General features: G+C 37.9%; 1 protein-coding gene across 1 annotated transcript; it reads left to right on the plus strand.

Annotated features, from left to right (window-relative positions):
* Window positions 1-2157: 2157 nt before the first annotated feature.
* Window positions 2158-16036, plus strand: LOC136749995 (myosin heavy chain, fast skeletal muscle). Its single transcript, XM_066704695.1, has 41 exons — window positions 2158-2213; window positions 2308-2352; window positions 2727-2942; window positions 3037-3180; window positions 3264-3420; window positions 3525-3552; window positions 3636-3750; window positions 4432-4524; window positions 4621-4684; window positions 4770-4868; window positions 4964-5067; window positions 5151-5289; window positions 5745-5863; window positions 5964-6113; window positions 6253-6423; window positions 6504-6810; window positions 6891-6958; window positions 7129-7216; window positions 7321-7438; window positions 8442-8565; window positions 8805-8941; window positions 9323-9578; window positions 9802-10044; window positions 10129-10305; window positions 10413-10558; window positions 10653-10743; window positions 10836-11225; window positions 11315-11441; window positions 11544-11662; window positions 11758-11954; window positions 12032-12215; window positions 12356-12521; window positions 12645-12769; window positions 13113-13421; window positions 13520-13723; window positions 13825-13950; window positions 14223-14393; window positions 14470-14574; window positions 14687-14782; window positions 15087-15221; window positions 15917-16036. The coding sequence occupies exons 3-41, from the start codon at window positions 2739-2741 to the stop codon at window positions 15935-15937; spliced, it is 5817 nt and encodes a 1938-aa protein (XP_066560792.1). The 5' UTR covers window positions 2158-2213; window positions 2308-2352; window positions 2727-2738; the 3' UTR covers window positions 15938-16036.
* The last annotated feature ends 1369 nt before the right edge of the window (window positions 16037-17405 follow it).

Raw genomic sequence — 17405 nt, forward strand, 5'->3', positions numbered from 1 at the left:
AACAAAAAATAAGATTTTCTTAAAAGTATGAAGAAGATGTAGCATACAGTTTTTCTTTTAGCTTACATTTGGTTACATTGCTATGAGTATTGGTGTCCTATACCGTGGAGTGTGGATCAGCTTACCAGGGAAACAGCAGGCACTCTGAACAAACACTGAACTACTGCTTCTCTAAATTGAAGTTAAGATGAAATCACAACCTCCACTTGGCTCTATCTGAGATTAGATCACAACTCTAATTTAAGCTTCACCCTATTAATTTTCCTTTTAAACCCATAGACATATAATTTATGTATTTTCTTTAAATACTGCAAAGGTTTGGGACAAATCCAGAAAACAGACCTTGTCCTGGGTAAGTTTCCAGTCAATTAAAAAACATGCTGAAGTGCAATAAAAACAGGGACACATTTCTGATACTTGAGAACAAGCAGGGGAACGCTGTGCAAGCACTGTCACATATGCCAAGTATGTATGAATGTGCTGGACATCTTTATGAGGATTTTGCTCTATTATAAATTATACTCTTGCATTCTTATACTTGTTTAAACCTGGTTTCCATTGCTTTATTCCCTTTATTCTCATGTCTTTTCAGGTGTAGCCTGATTCTGATCAGTTGTACTACATATTGCCATGTGAAGTGTGATGTGAAAATGTAGAAATAGAAGAACATAAGAAAGAATCTGCCTTGACAACTATATACAGACAAACATCATGTTGAACTATCACTGGAAGCCCAATAAGCTGGGTTTAGTATGATGAATTTGGATGAATAGTCAACATACTCTATAACAGTAAGTTTCCTACCAATAATGGACATCAGATGACAACAGTGACATCTTAGAACAAAGGAATATTGATATTAAGAAGCTCTTGGAGAATGTTGGTCATTTGCACTCAAGGCTATAGACTAGATGATTTGCTCAATATAAGCTTCGCAATAGGAATCTCCATATGTGCCCTCTTTCTCAATGAGACACTGCGGGAGCCTGCTGTATGAAAACGTCCCCCCACCGCCCCCAGTCAACAATTCAGCAGCAAATCATGGTTTTATTGTTGCTTTCAACATCCAGGACAAAACTAAAACAAAGACTTTGGAATATTAATAAAGAAAAAGAAAACTACTTACGAATCATAATAGGTTAATCATAATGAAAAAGGATTTTCACTCCAAGCAGAAGTCTTCTACATTTGCCTAGCTAACAATACTATAAAATGAACTGTCCTAATTAGTGCTGTGGCAGGATAACATGATCATAGCACAAAAATATTCAAGAATTTGTCTCAGATCCAATTTAAAATCCATGCAAAGCAATATCAACATGTGAAGGCTGCTGGCAGTGACATTTTTAAGTTCTTATGTTTGAAGACTTGTTCCAAATAATGCTGTTGAAAATTATGACCGACATATCAGTTTGAATTTGGCAAGTAATTGAAGATGCCTCATTTGTACGTGACCACACAGCACAGTAAATTAAGGCAAACCATTTAATCTGTCAATGAAGTTAAACAGTGTCAAGGAGCCTTTCAATACTATATATATATATATATATATATATATATGAATATATCTATGAATGTAGAAGCATAATATAATACATTATAAAGAAAATGTTGCTGTTGATACATAGTTAATTTAAGAATAACCTACAATCTGAAAAGATAACCTTTCACATTGAAGTGAATAATTATCATAAAAAATAATAAATAATAATAATAATAAAAGAATCAGTGTGCATCATTAAAAAATAAATAATAATACACAGTAACAACAGTACACACTCCTTCACACGTATGCAGCCTTGACATAATGACATAATACATTACTTTCATTTATTCCTGTAGTTTCTATGACCTCTTTGTAAAGATTCGCAGGATTACAATTTTGAGCAAAGTTATATTTTAGTTTAGTTGGTTAAAACAATTGTAGGGACTTTAACAATGCTTATTGCCACAAACTGAGGCTAAGTAAAATAACACATGAGAAACTTACCCCAGTTGATCTTTCAAGATCAAGTAAGGTAAAGCTATCTCTTTACAGCAAGAACAGAAAACTTGAGACACATTAAAAAGGCAATGTGACTTAATGAGATCTAAACAGAATTACATGACCAAATATAGAAGAGCATTTTGCTGCGTTGGCAAAATTGATCTTTATAAAATGAGCTTCAGCAAGCCTCCACTCATAGAGAAGACTGTCAAGATTCCAACTAGTGGTAACCAACTCTTCTATGTCTATATCCTATTTTGTGATATATATATATATATATTGTAAAACAAATGTTTAATCAATTCTTCCTTATTTTTCAGTGGTAAACACAATTTAACATTCAGATTCCTGGGGTTGGTGTTAAGGTAGGTAAGACATCTAGAGTAAATAATCTAGTGTACAAGAGTCACGAAAACTCTCACTGTTCCAAAGATGAGCTAACAACTTTTCGTACATGTTTCCTATTGAGTAATACTTACAATTTTTAACCAATAATTACCTATTCTTAAATATTCTTAAAAACACCTTTTATATGTGCAGTATTATGTGTGTATTTCATGTAGAAACATGCAAGTATGTGGAAAACTTTAAGTGATCCAAGAGTTACGCATGTTGAGAAACTGATATCAGAAGGTATATCAGCAAAACCTTGTCTCTCAAGCAATGTGATTTGAAAGTATTCCAGTTTAAAAAACAGAGCACACATATATAAAGATAGTTGCTGTCTGTTTTCCCACAGTGAGCTGTCATCATGAGTACGGACGCGGAGATGGCCGTTTTTGGCCCAGCTGCCATATACCTGAGGAAGCCTGAGAAGGAGAGGATTGAGGCTCAGAGCAAACCATTTGATGCCAAATCTGCCGTCTATGTAACTGATGCCAAGGAGCTGTATGTCAAAGGTGTGGTCCAAAGTAGGGAAGGGGGCAAAGCTACTGTCAAGACTGAGGCTGGCCAAGTAAGTATTATCATGTAAGAGTAAGAAAAAGCTTATTATTGAGGACATCCATTTATTCCATGCTGCTATTCATGATTTAACTTTTGTTCGTCAGACTGTCACAGTCAAGGAGGATGACGTCTTCCCAATGAATCCTCCCAAGTACGACAAAATTGAGGACATGGCGATGATGACCCACCTGAATGAAGCCTCTGTGCTGTATAACCTCAAAGAGCGTTACGCAGCATGGATGATTTACGTAAGAAAACATGAAACACTAAAAAACGCGCTAATGTTGTCTTTATATCAGCTTTCCGTTAAATACGTAATATTTGATTTCAGACCTACTCTGGGCTGTTTTGTGCAACTGTGAACCCCTACAAGTGGCTGCCAGTGTATGATCAATCAGTTGTGACAGCCTACAGAGGCAAAAAGCGCATGGAGGCTCCACCACACATCTTCTCTGTCTCTGATAATGCCTATCAGAACATGCTCACTGGTAAATACTGTACAAATCACTCTAATTGTACACTCAATAACAATTTTGAATTTAACCATGAAACTGAAGTACTTATTTCAGCTCTATTTCATATGTATTTACAGATCGTGAGAACCAGTCCGTCCTGATTACGTAAGATGCATTTATTACATATTTATTTATTTCCTCCTGCACTACAAGGACAGAGATTCACACTTTCTGTGTTTTGCCCTCAGTGGAGAATCTGGTGCTGGAAAGACTGTGAACACGAAACGTGTCATCCAGTACTTTGCGACAATCGCAGTGTCAACTGACAAGAAGAAGGAAGCACCACCACCTGGCAAAATACAGGTTAGAAACAGAAACTACTGATCAGCAGAAATACATAGTTGAAATACATATTTCCACCCCGAAAAGTCTCAAATCAGCTTATTTCTTTTGTAAATTATATTCATATTTCCTTGCAGCGAAGCAGCTATTCACTTTTCTTTACTAACAACTGTGATTGGTAAAATAATTCCATTACATCATTTTGCGTATACAAAATCATAACATTTGATAATGTGGAAAGTTTAATTTGACCATTGGGCCGGTCCAGTCGAACGGGCTGGGAGAAATAAGCTGCTACAGTTGAAATCGGGAGACCCAAAAATCAAGTTCATGCACATTGTCATTTTCATCCTGAGACTAAATTCTGAAGCCTGGGTGAACTTACAGCTCGGGTTGAAAAACGTTAATGTGAATCGTAACCCCTTGTATTGTAGCGCAGGGCAATTGTGAATGAAAGGAAGACTGAACTCAGGGGTGAGTCACCCCGTCCCGCCCAGAGTCCACTCAACCCGGGATTTGATGTTGTAGTGTGAAAACAGCTACAGATATCTTTATTCTGGCCCATGGGTCTGCAGGTTGACAGGCCAACTGGGAATTCTCCCGGTGCTCTAGATGGGTATTCCACTACTGGCAGCTTAGAAAATACTATTGATGGTGAATGAATGGCTTAGGAAACTGTTAATGATCCAATGTCCTTCATAGGGAACCCTGGAGGATCAAATCATCTCAGCCAACCCTCTGCTGGAGGCTTTCGGTAATGCCAAGACAGTGAGGAATGACAACTCCTCTCGCTTTGTAAGTAAATGGCTTAATATCTCAAAAGTATACATTCATCCTTCACTCCTGATGTAAATACATGAAGATAATCATATCTTGTCTTGTTTTGTAAAGGGTAAATTCATCAGAATTCACTTCGGAAGCACAGGAAAACTGGCTTCTGCTGACATTGAGACTTGTGAGTTATTTTCATCTTATTTTAATGTCTTATTATATACTTAAAAATACAACAGTTACCTTCAACTCAATTTGTGTTTAAACAGACTTGCTGGAGAAGTCCAGAGTAACATTCCAGCTGTCTGAAGAAAGGAGCTACCACATCTTTTATCAGGTCATGACCAACCACAAGCCAGAGCTCATTGGTAGGACAAACCATGATTTCATTAACAAGGTTCACATTTGAACTAATTGCAGCCATTTTATATATGTTTTTGTTGTTGTTTCCTTTTCCCCCCAGACATGCTTCTGATCACAACCAATCCCTATGATTTCCCTATGATCAGCCAGGGTCAGATCACTGTGGCCAGCATAGATGACAAAGAGGAGCTGGTTGCCACAGATGTAAGTTCTTCTGATCAGGGAATAATTTTATATCTGTAATGTGTTATTCCTGTTACTAATGGGATATATTTCTGATCATTTAGACAGCCATTGATATTCTGGGCTTCACTAATGATGAGAAAATGGGCATCTACAAGCTGACTGGTGCTGTGATGCACTATGGTAACATGAAGTTCAAGCAGAAGCAACGTGAGGAGCAGGCTGAACCTGACGGCACTGAGGGTAAACTTCAGATTTACAAGTTACCTTATTATAACTTGTATATATGAGATTTCTCATTTACAAGGAAAATTATACTAGTCACGTAAGCAAGGCAAGCTGATCTAGTCCACAAAATATTAACTACATTGCAATAAACATTCTGTTGTGTGAAATCAACTTTTATCAATCTCAAGATTAAACACATTTTTTTCTTACATTTACCAGTGGCTGAAAACCCTGTCTAGCTCATGGGTCTAATCTCTGTACATTAACATAATATCCTTGTCATTTACCAAGTACGTGCCTTGAAGAATTAATTTAATTGATATTAAAATGTAAGTTTCAGAATATAATTTTCAACACAAATGACAATATATGTGATATTTTTTGTGTTTTCATTAGTCTTGTTTTTGTTTTTTCTTACACATTGCAAGTGTCAGTTAAGAGTATTATTACCATTTTATTCATGATTTCAGTGGCTGACAAGGTTGCCTACCTCCTGGGCCTGAACTCATCTGACTTGCTCAAAGCCCTGTGCTTCCCCAGAGTCAAAGTCGGAAATGAGTATGTGACCAAGGGGCAGACTGTACCTCAGGTAAAAACTTGAAACATTCATCTCTTTGCTGCTGACCTATTCTGAAATGCTCTCAATTGTTTTATATCCCAGAACTCACATTAAGCTATTTGCATTTTAGGTCAACAATGCAGTTGGTGCCCTGTCCAAATCAGTCTATGAGAAATTGTTCTTGTGGATGGTTGTCCGCATAAACCAGATGCTGGATACCAAACAGTCCAGACAGAGCTACATTGGGGTGCTGGATATTGCTGGATTCGAGATCTTTGATGTAAGTAAATAATTCATGATTGTTAATAGGTAGGGGTTTCTTAAGTCATTCTTATTCTTAATACCTTGCATTGTTATATTTGATTGATGTGAATATATGCATGTTCTGTATTATAAATAATCATCATTTCGTTACATAGTACAATAGCTTGGAACAGCTGTGCATCAACTTCACCAATGAGAAACTGCAACAGTTCTTCAATCACCACATGTTTGTACTGGAACAAGAAGAGTACAAGAAGGAAGGAATTGAATGGGAGTTCATTGACTTCGGTATGGACTTGGCTGCCTGCATTGAGCTAATTGAGAAGGTTGGTAAAATACCCAGTGTTATGTATGAATACAATTTTACATCTCTCTCTCTCTAATCAATTTCCTAAAACTTCTATAGCCAATGGGCATCTTCTCCATCCTTGAAGAGGAGTGCATGTTCCCCAAGGCATCAGACATAACCTTCAAGAACAAGCTCTATGACCAACATCTTGGGAAAACCAACTGCTTCCAGAAACCCAAGCCTGCCAAAGGCAAGCCAGAGGCCCACTTCTCCCTGGTGCACTATGCCGGCACTGTGGATTACAACATCACTGGATGGCTGGACAAGAACAAGGACCCCCTGAATGACACTGTCGTGGGGCTGTACCAGAAATCCTCTGTCAAACTGCTGGCTCTTCTGTATGCCAGCCATGGAGGACCTGAAGGTGATTTAGATTATTCATTTTAAATCAAAAATCTATAATTTCATTTTAAGACAAAACTGACTTTTTATTTATTTTAACAGAGAGTGGTGGAAAGAAGGGTGGCAAGAAGAAGGGTGGCTCCTTTCAGACGGTGTCTTGTCTCTTCAGGGTAAAAAATATATTTTTGTTAATATATTTTTGAAGTCTCAATTCCTCATGAAACAATATTAAACCATTATACAATGTTACAACATTACAGAGGCAACCTTTAAAAACAAAACTGAAAAAGACACAGCATGTAACAGCATTTAATCAAAGTGTCATCTTGTCACAACACAGGAGAACTTGGGCAAGCTGATGACCAACTTGAGGAGCACACATCCTCACTTTGTGCGTTGTTTGATTCCCAATGAATCAAAGACACCAGGTACAACCAACATGCTTTACATATTTCATACCTGAGTACACTGTTGTATAGTAATACACTAACTTCAGGAAATGTTTTGTATTAACATGTAATTTTTATTTTAGGTCTCATGGAAAACTTCCTGGTTATCCACCAGTTAAGGTGCAATGGTGTGCTAGAAGGTATCAGGATTTGCAGGAAAGGTTTCCCAAGCAGAATCCTCTATGGAGACTTCAAGCAAAGGTACTGAAAATGTTATCTTACATCTAAATTGTAAATATAGACTTCATATGTATAAGTTTAAATATAAGATTTCCGGGTACGATGTCCAGATACAATAATTCAATAATACAATTTCGGCAGCACAGGTTATTCAAAGGTACTTTGATAATATTCAGTTGTGGGCCGACACCTGGCAGATGAAATTCAATGTGGACAAGTGCAAGGTAATACATGCAGGTAACAAAAATATCCACTATAATTACACTATGGGAGGAATAGAACTAGATGAAGTAACGCATGAGAAAGACCTAGGAGTCTAAGTGGACTCCTCACTTTCTCCATCCAAACAATGTGGGGAAGCAATAAAATACGCAAACAGAATGTTAGGGTATATTGTCAAAAGTGTAGAATTGAGAACAAGGGCAGTAATGTTCAGACTGTACAATGCACTAGTTAGAGCTCATCTGGATACTGTGTACAGCTCTGGGCTCCACACTTCAAGAAAGATATCGCTGCTCTAGAGGCAGTTCAGAGGAGAGCAACCAGACTTATTCCAGGTCTGAAGGGAATGTCCTAATCAGTGAGACTGAGGGAACTGAACCTTTTCACCCTGGAACAGAGGAGACTACGTGGGGACTTGATTCAAGTCTTCAAAATCATGAATTGCATCAACCACATTAAACCAGAGGAGCTTATCCAGGTCAGCAGGGACACACAGACCTGGGGACACAAATGGAAATTGGGCTTCAAGGCATTCAAGATGGAAAACAGGAGACACTTCTTCACACAGAGAGTAGTCACAATCTGGAACAAACTCCCCAGCGATGTGGTTGAAGCTGAAAATTTGGGAACATTTAAAAATAGACTGGATAGGATCCTTGGATCACTTAGTAATGGACACCAAACGAGCATGATGGGTCGAATGGCCTCCTCTTGTCTGGAAACTTTCTCATGTTCTTATGTTCTAATTCATGTACATTAACATAAGGGATCACAAAATCACCTATTTTGACCCTTTGTACAGATACAAAGTATTGAATGCCAGTGCCATTCCAGAGGGTCAGTTCATTGACAGCAAGAAATGTTCAGAGAAGCTCTTGGGATCCATTGATGTAGACCACACCCAGTATAAATTTGGACACACTAAGGTAGGTGTTTAACAAAGGGAACAAACACACACATACGATTTGCTGTATTGCATGTCAGTGTAATAAAACTCCACATCCACTCAGCCAACATTGACAGAAACTCTCAATGAGGGGGTGACATATGACACAACATTTTATAAAAATCACAACAGGAATAATTGGCTTGCGCAGGACCACATGCAATCTATATACATTGGCCACAATTGCAAATATGTATTGACATTTACCATTGATTACAGGTGTTCTTTAAAGCTGGTCTGCTGGGTACCCTTGAGGAGATGCGAGATGAAAAACTGGCCGCACTCATCACTAACACGCAGGCTCTTTGCCGTGGCTTTCTCATGAGAAGGGAATTTGTGAAGATGATGGAAAGGAGGTAATTCTTCATTTTAGTAAAGTTTTGAAAAACAAACACTTAAACTTGATGATAGGTATAATAGATATAAAAGTTACAGACCTTCACAACTGTTCAAATTATTTATTTATTCACTTATTAAATCAGCTGCTGAGAAATAGATCAAAGATAAAAACAATACTAAAATCTTGAATAAGAATCATGATTTAAAAATAAAAGACCTTACGGTTTAATAGTACAACATACTGCAGAGACAACTTAAAAGACAATAGTGGAAAACTGTATTCTGAGAAATACAGTTATGAATCGGAAAGTCTTCATTACAATCCAATAGTGTTATGACATAAAACGGGTGTATTTTTAGGTTTGCTAAATGGATCAAATCTATACTCTTTCGTGCAGAGAGTCCATCTTCTCCATCCAATACAACATCCGCTCATTCATGAATGTGAAACACTGGCCATGGATGAAGCTGTACTTCAAGATCAAGCCACTTCTGAAGAGCGCAGAATCAGAGAAGGAAATGGCCAACATGAAGGAAGAATTTACCAAGTGCAAGGAAGATCTGGCAAAGGCAGAAGCCAGGAAAAAGGACCTTGAAGAGAAAATGGTGTCTCTAATGCAGGAGAAGAATGACCTGCTGCTACAAGTCCAATCTGTAAGCATTTCTGCTGCTTTGAGCAATATGGAATAATATTGTATAAATGTGTGTGTGTAAGCATTGCCTTAAAACTACACTACACTGTATGTAATTTGTTTTAGTATAATGTGAAACTCAGGTACGCTGCACAATATAAAAAACACATCAGAAACATCATTGGATGTCTGTACCAATTCCATATCAAAAATAAATTAAAGAAATGTAACTGATATTTTAACAGGAAGCTGAGGGTCTCAGTGATGCTGAGGAAAGATGTGAGGGCTTGATTAAAAACAAAATCCAGGCTGAGGCTAAAATAAAGGAGATTACAGAGAGACTGGAGGATGAGGAGGAAATGAACGCTGAGCTGACTGCCAAGAAGAGGAAACTGGAGGATGAGTGCTCTGAGCTTAAGAAAGACATTGATGACTTAGAGCTCACCTTGGCCAAAGTGGAGAAGGAGAAACACGCCACAGAAAATAAGGTTTGCATTTAAACATAAGACATTCAGATATATCGAGAATTTGAAAGATGTTTACATAATGATGGATTTTTCAAACTCCTCTAGGTGAAAAACCTGACTGAAGAGATGGCCTCACAGGATGAAAGTAATGCTAAATTATCCAAGGAGAAGAAAGCCCTCCAAGAAGCACACCAGCAGACTCTGGATGACCTTCAAGCAGAGGAAGACAAAGTCAACACTCTGACTAAAGCCAAGACCAAGCTTGAACAACAAGTGGATGATGTAAGTTGGAGAGCCAAATAGACCTTCATAATAAAATAACTGACATAACATGACATAAAATGAAATAACTAAATTCAATTGTAAAAGTATATTATCTCCTTTTTAAGCTTGAGGGTTCACTGGAACAAGAGAAGAAACTTCGAATGGACCTTGAGAGGTCCAAGAGAAAGCTGGAGGGTGATCTGAAACTATCTCAGGAATCTGTAATGGATCTGGAAAATGACAAACAACAGTCAGATGAGAAGATCAAAAAGTATGAATGTATTAAAAGAAACATGACATTATATCATATTTTATAAAAGTACTAAGTAAAAGGGCTTATTTCAAATATGCTTTGCACATCACAGGAAGGAATTTGAAACCAGCCAGCTTCTCAGCAAGATTGAAGATGAACAAGCTCTGGGTGCTCAGCTGCAGAAGAAGATTAAGGAGCTCCAGGTACTTATTGAAAATTGAAATATTTTAATTGAGGTTTCTTTGATTATTATCACTTGTTTCAGCCTATCTATACACACCATTACTTATTCTAGGCTCGCATTGAGGAACTGGAAGAGGAAATTGAGGCTGAACGTGCTGCTCGTGCAAAGATTGAGAAGCAGAGGGCTGATCTCTCCAGGGAACTTGAGGAGATCAGTGAAAGGCTTGAAGAGGCTGGTGGTGCCACTTCTGCTCAGATTGAGATGAACAAGAAACGTGAAGCTGAGTTCCAGAAGCTCCGCCGCGACCTTGAAGAGTCTACTCTGCAGCACGAGGCCACCGCTGCTGCCCTCCGCAAGAAGCAGGCCGACAGCGTGGCAGAATTAGGAGAACAGATTGACAACCTTCAGCGAGTCAAGCAGAAGCTGGAGAAGGAGAAGAGTGAATACAAAATGGAGATTGATGATCTTTCCAGCAACATGGAGTCCGTAGCCAAGTCTAAGGTAAAGTATTACCCTGTTAATTCCAAAATTAACAATACACCTACAAATTATTATTCTTACAAGAATATTGCTTATTATCGCAATGACAGGCAAATCTGGAGAAGATGTGCCGTACTCTAGAGGACCAACTCAGTGAAATCAAAGCAAAGAGTGATGAGAACACACGCCAGATTAATGATATCAGTGGTCAAAAAGCACGTCTGCAAACTGAGAATGGTATGATTGTTTTATACATACATTTTACATCAAGAAATACATTAACTATATAAATCATTACCCAATACACCTCTTTCCTCCAACCAACAATTTTTCATTTAGGTGAGTTTGCACGCCAACTGGAAGAGAAAGAAGCTCTCGTATCCCAGCTGACAAGAGGAAAACAAGCCTACACTCAACAAATTGAGGAGCTGAAGAGGCATATGGAAGAGGAAACAAAGGTAATGTTAGAAAGTTTCCACCAGTACAATGACCAATTACAATTCACTGGACAATTACTATTATTTTTTTATATATATGTTTATTCTCTCTTCAGGCCAAGAGTGCTCTGGCTCATGCTTTACAATCAGCCCGCCATGACTGTGACCTGCTCCGGGAGCAATATGAGGAAGAGCAGGAGGCCAAGGCTGAACTTCAGCGTGGAATGTCCAAGGCCAACAGTGAAGTGGCTCAGTGGAGAACAAAATATGAAACTGATGCCATCCAGCGCACTGAGGAGCTTGAGGAGTCCAAGTTAGTTCTTACAAGTTAACATAAGTATCGTTGTTGTTTAGTTCTATGCCTGTTTTAATCATGCTATCTTCCCAAAGGAAAAAGCTTGCCCAGCGCCTGCAAGATGCAGAGGAACAAATTGAGGCTGTGAACTCCAAGTGCGCCTCTCTGGAGAAGACCAAGCAGAGGCTGCAGGGTGAGGTGGAAGACCTCATGATTGATGTGGAGAGAGCAAACGCTCAAGCAGCTGCCCTTGATAAGAAACAGAGGAACTTTGACAAGGTGAAACGTTTGATTATAGATTTATAAACCAAGGAAGTCCTCATTCTCTGAGAAAATGCAATACAACATGAGTCTGAATACTGAGAAACAAACTAAAATTCGATTAAATATCTGGAAGCTTTTCATTTTTTTTATAACAGGTCCTTGCAGAATGGAAGCAGAAGTTTGAGGAGGGCCAGGCAGAGCTGGAGGCGGCTCTGAAAGAGGCTCGCTCTCTTAGCACTGAGGTTTTCAAGATGAAGAACTCCTATGAAGAGGCTCTGGATCATCTTGAGACTCTTAAACGCGAGAACAAGAACTTGCAGCGTAAGTAATAACATGGAAAATATATTGAACTACAGTATTGAATTTTGAATTATAGAATTTTAAATAACTATTTGTACATGCATATCAAATGTGCTGCTGTTGATCTCCTTGTATGTGCAACAGAGGAGATCTCAGACCTCACTGAACAAATTGGTGAGACTGGAAAGAGCATTCACGAGCTGGAAAAGGCAAAGAAGCAGTTGGAGACAGAAAAGTCTGAAATTCAAACTGCACTGGAAGAGGCTGAGGTACTAAACATCCTTTCAATCTCACACACCTTCAAAAAAACTGTTTTGCTTTGAAATTCAACTCTTCCAGAAATACATCGGTATTTCTTTTTAAAGATAATTTCAGAATTTCCTGATCAAATATCCTCCCCATTTTATGATCAGATACATTAACATTACTGAACTTTCCATAACTTGTGAATACACCTATTATTATATAATGTATTTCTTCATTTTATTAATTTATTTATATATTCATGTTCAATTTTATTAGGTATAGTACCAGTACATGTTCGTACCCAACATCAGTTCCCATTAGCAGGTCAGAAATATAAAAAAATGATGCATCTGTTTCTAAAAACAGGCCTCACTGGAGCATGAAGAGTCCAAGATCCTTCGTGTCCAACTGGAACTGAACCAGATCAAATCAGAAGTGGACAGAAAGATTGCGGAGAAGGATGAGGAGCTTGAACAGTGCAAGAGAAACAGCCAGAGGACTCTTGACCAAATGCAAACTAGTCTTGATTCTGAGATCAGGAGCAGGAATGATGCCCTGAGAGTGAAGAAGAAGATGGAGGGAGATCTCAATGAGATGGAAATCCAGCTGAGCCACGCCAACCGCCAGGCTGCTGAGGCCCAGAAGCAACTGAGGAACGTCCAAGGACAACTCAAGGTATGGAGCCTGTAGCAATTACTTATGTCAATTCCCATGGGGCCTTTTGTTTCTAAAAGAAAACAGAAAAAATATTATTTTTTTCTATATTAAATCAGGATGCTCAACTGCACCTGGATGATGCTCTTAGAGGACAGGAGGACATGAAGGAACAGGCTGCCATGGTGGAGCGCAGAAACATCCTCATGATGGCTGAGATTGAGGAAATGAGGGCTGCCCTAGAACAGACAGAGAGAGGCCGCAAAGTTGCTGAACAGGAACTGGTTGACGCCAGTGAGCGTGTGCAGCTGCTGCACTCCCAGGTTGAAAACACAACTCCATAGTTAAAATTTGAACATTTTTCATTATAAAATGAACGTTACTTCTGAGTAATGAAGAAACTAAATGACTTACTTTTTCCCAGAATACCAGTCTTATTAACACCAAGAAGAAGCTTGAGAGTGACATTTCTCAGCTTCAAGGTGAAGTTGATGACACCATCCAGGAAGCAAGAAATGCAGAGGAAAAGGCCAAGAAGGCAATTACTGATGTGAGTCAAATTGCTTATCACCCAAAGGAACTGCCAATTAATTTTCCAATGTACTTTGTGTTAAGTCAGTTAACTTCCTATATCTCACCTTGTATTGCAACAAGATTAAACTGACAGCATGAAATACAATGAAGGCATAAAAGCTGAGAGAACATATCATTATTGTTACACCACTTTTGCATTTGTTTCAATTGTATTGTTATGAGTTAGATCAGCCTTCAGTGACTGTATCATAAATCAGATAAATGTATGCCTGTACATTCACCTTTCAGGCCGCCATGATGGCTGAGGAGCTGAAGAAGGAGCAGGACACCAGCTCTCACCTGGAGAGAATGAAGAAGAACCTGGAGGTCACAGTGAAGGACCTGCAGCACCGTCTGGATGAGGCTGAGCAGCTGGCAATGAAGGGTGGAAAGAAGCAGCTCCAGAAACTGGAGTCTAGGGTAAATACACATTCTTATATGATTCTACTTCCAGAAAAAAAGATACATTATTGCTAATTACTGCTATGATTTCTAGGTCCATGAGCTGGAGAATGAGCTTGAAGCTGAACAAAGACGTGGAGCCGATGCCATTAAAGGTGTCCGTAAATATGAGAGAAGAGTCAAGGAGCTCTCCTACCAGGTAACATAACAATGGGCGTAAAATAAGTAACCACATCAATTACTGTCTTTACGAGAGGCTAAATACACATGTATGATCTATATTAAGTATGCGTCATCTGTTGTCTCTGCAGGCTGAGGAGGACAAGAAGAATGTGAACAGACTCCAGGATCTGGTTGACAAGCTGCAGCTCAAAGTGAAGGCTTACAAGAGACAGGCTGAGGAGGCTGTGAGTACATTGAATAATTCAAATCTACTGATTTCTTCTTTAGTGTTAATTAAGAGCCTCATTCACTAAAGGGTGCTAAATGACAAGAGTGATCACGTTGCAGAATGGAAGTGAAATTTCACACAAAAAATTATCAGTAGCTGCTGTACTCACTAAGCTAATTATATACACAAATAAAGAAATCTAAACCTTTCTGCAAAAAGTTGAGTACAGCAACGCAAATGAATGCCAAAACAACTGGTTTCATGCATTATCTGACACTTCTTTCATCTTAATGCTTATCATTTTTATATCTCCATTCCAGGAGGAACAGGCCAATTCTCATCTCTCCAAGTACAGGAAGGCGCAGCATGAGCTGGAGGAAGCTGAGGAGCGTGCGGACATTTCTGAATCCCAGGTCAACAAGCTGAGAGTCAAGAGCCGTGATATGGGCTCTAAGGTGAGTGGACTTATTGTGCTGACCTTGCTTAACTTGCCATTGGAAATAAAAACGAGATCACTTTGTTTCTTGCTATTCATATCAGGGTTATTTTTTACAACGGGAATATGAATAGTATACAGGTCAATACAAGGTATTCATCATTAATTTAAGTCCATTAAGTAAAAATGTGTAATCTGCTGCATTTTGAAGAAAAACAATTAAGAAATGCTAGTTCACAGCTGTTATTCATATTAATTACTAATATTATTATAATTATTATTACTGTTATTGTTATTATTACCACTATACTATAGGAAGATGTTAATGCTCGAGATGCTCTTGATGCCTGTGAGTTTGGCTATCTGATAAGTGATGCAACGTCACATCCTGAAACCCTGAAACAGCACTCTGCTGGCTTCAGACATACTGAGCTAAAAGTTACAAATATGATGGACAGAACAGAGAAATCACATAGATTTTACTTACACTGCTTACTTATTTACACTTGTACTAATACAGAAGGATGTGTAAACCAATCAGTTTAACAACTGTGATGCCCATACAATTATTCACTTTTATTATAGATCTCTAAAAATGTTTTATATTTGCATAAATGAAAGTAGTCCAAAAATATGTTTCTGTTTCAAATATGGGTATAAAAAACACATCTGCATGGTTCCATTATTTGCTTGTTTGTTTGTTTGCTTTTAAAGGTCAAAGAAGCAGCAGAATGAAGAGAAAACAAGTGTGTGTACCCAAATGATTCATACAATATGAATCTTATTGTGTAAATATTGACTTCAGCACTAAATAAAAAGTGTACTTGCATCCTTCTTCCTGTCTTTGTGGAATTTATTCTGTGATGTGAGTATCTCTGTGGTTGTTTCCCTATAGTGCTTTATAGATCAAATCCAGCAATGTTTAACAGCACACCTGTCCTAATTACAATCTGCTTTACCTTGCCTGGTTCTGAGAGGTGACAGCTGGAACATTAACCATCTTTTAAAAAACAGGCTGGTAAAGCTAATAATTCCAGTATTTTTGAGTCTGGTTTAAATTGGTAATTGTATGTAGAAATAATGTGATATATTGTAATTTGCTAAAATATAATTGTGTTCAATGCTAGATCACAATAATAATCACTCCCAACTAACCTTGCCCTTACAACAATCCACAACACTTTGGACAGTTTCAGGAGACTTAGAAGCTGTTCACCTGTGTGTGAGTGCTGTCACCTGACCATATATATATAGTAATAATGGAATATATATATATATATATATATATATATATATATATATTATAGTATTATATATAGTAATAATGGAATATATATATATATATATATATATATATATATATATATATATATATATATATTCCATTATTACTAGAACTATACAATATCGAATCACTGAATAATATACTTTCAAATGATGGATGTGAATACTTTTGACTACCTATGTAAATAAAATAATGGTTTTCCATCAATTTGTGGAACCAACTTACCTTATAAGTGCTTCTTCTAATTTGTTAAGCTGTGGTACTGCCATTATTGGCCATCGGCCTTCCCAGCTGCCGGACTACAATGCCTCAGTGCTTCCACCTACAGGAAAACAAAGGAAAAGAATATTGAAGTATTACAATATTTTTCCAGCATTCAAATATGTTATATGTATTTCAATGTATCTTTTTCACACTGATATAGGTAATTCATTGTTAATTTAACAAAACCATACAAAAGTGTAATTGTCATGGCTTGTAAGTGTCTTCACCTTCATCTTGGGACAGTGTCATTCATTTCACTCACAAACTAATTGGCGACAGCTGCCATATTCACTCCCAGCCCAGTCTGACTAGACAAACATCAACAGCACATGTTTAGGCATTTCTGTGAAAACGATACCTGGATAACTTTTACACTTTCAACCACAATGCCTTATGGCTGTTCCTACCACAAAGTGCTCCGAGATGAAAAAATAAATATGTACTAATAATAGGCGACATAAACCAACCTCATCATCATCATCATCATCATCATCATCATCATCATCATCGTCATAATAATAATAATAATAATAATATAGCTGCGAGCAGCAATGCAGGGGGCCAAGTACACATCTACACAGTACAAACACAGTCTAACACATTCTAATGTACTTCAAACCTGCTCTTTATGACACGTTATGCAATTTCAGCATT

Source organism: Amia ocellicauda, chromosome 5, assembly GCF_036373705.1.
Source record: "Amia ocellicauda isolate fAmiCal2 chromosome 5, fAmiCal2.hap1, whole genome shotgun sequence".
Classification (NCBI taxonomy): domain Eukaryota; kingdom Metazoa; phylum Chordata; class Actinopteri; order Amiiformes; family Amiidae; genus Amia; species Amia ocellicauda.

Excerpts from the sequence above, each read along its gene's own strand:
- LOC136749995 (XM_066704695.1), top strand. The coding sequence starts at position 2,739 with ATGAGTACGGACGCGGAGATGGCCGTTTTTGGCCCAGCTGCCATATAC. Across the intron at positions 5,290-5,744 it reads TGAACCTGACGGCACTGAGG|TGGCTGACAAGGTTGCCTAC; the intron begins GTAAACTTCAGA and ends TCATGATTTCAG. Across the intron at positions 11,663-11,757 it reads ATATGGAAGAGGAAACAAAG|GCCAAGAGTGCTCTGGCTCA; the intron begins GTAATGTTAGAA and ends TTCTCTCTTCAG.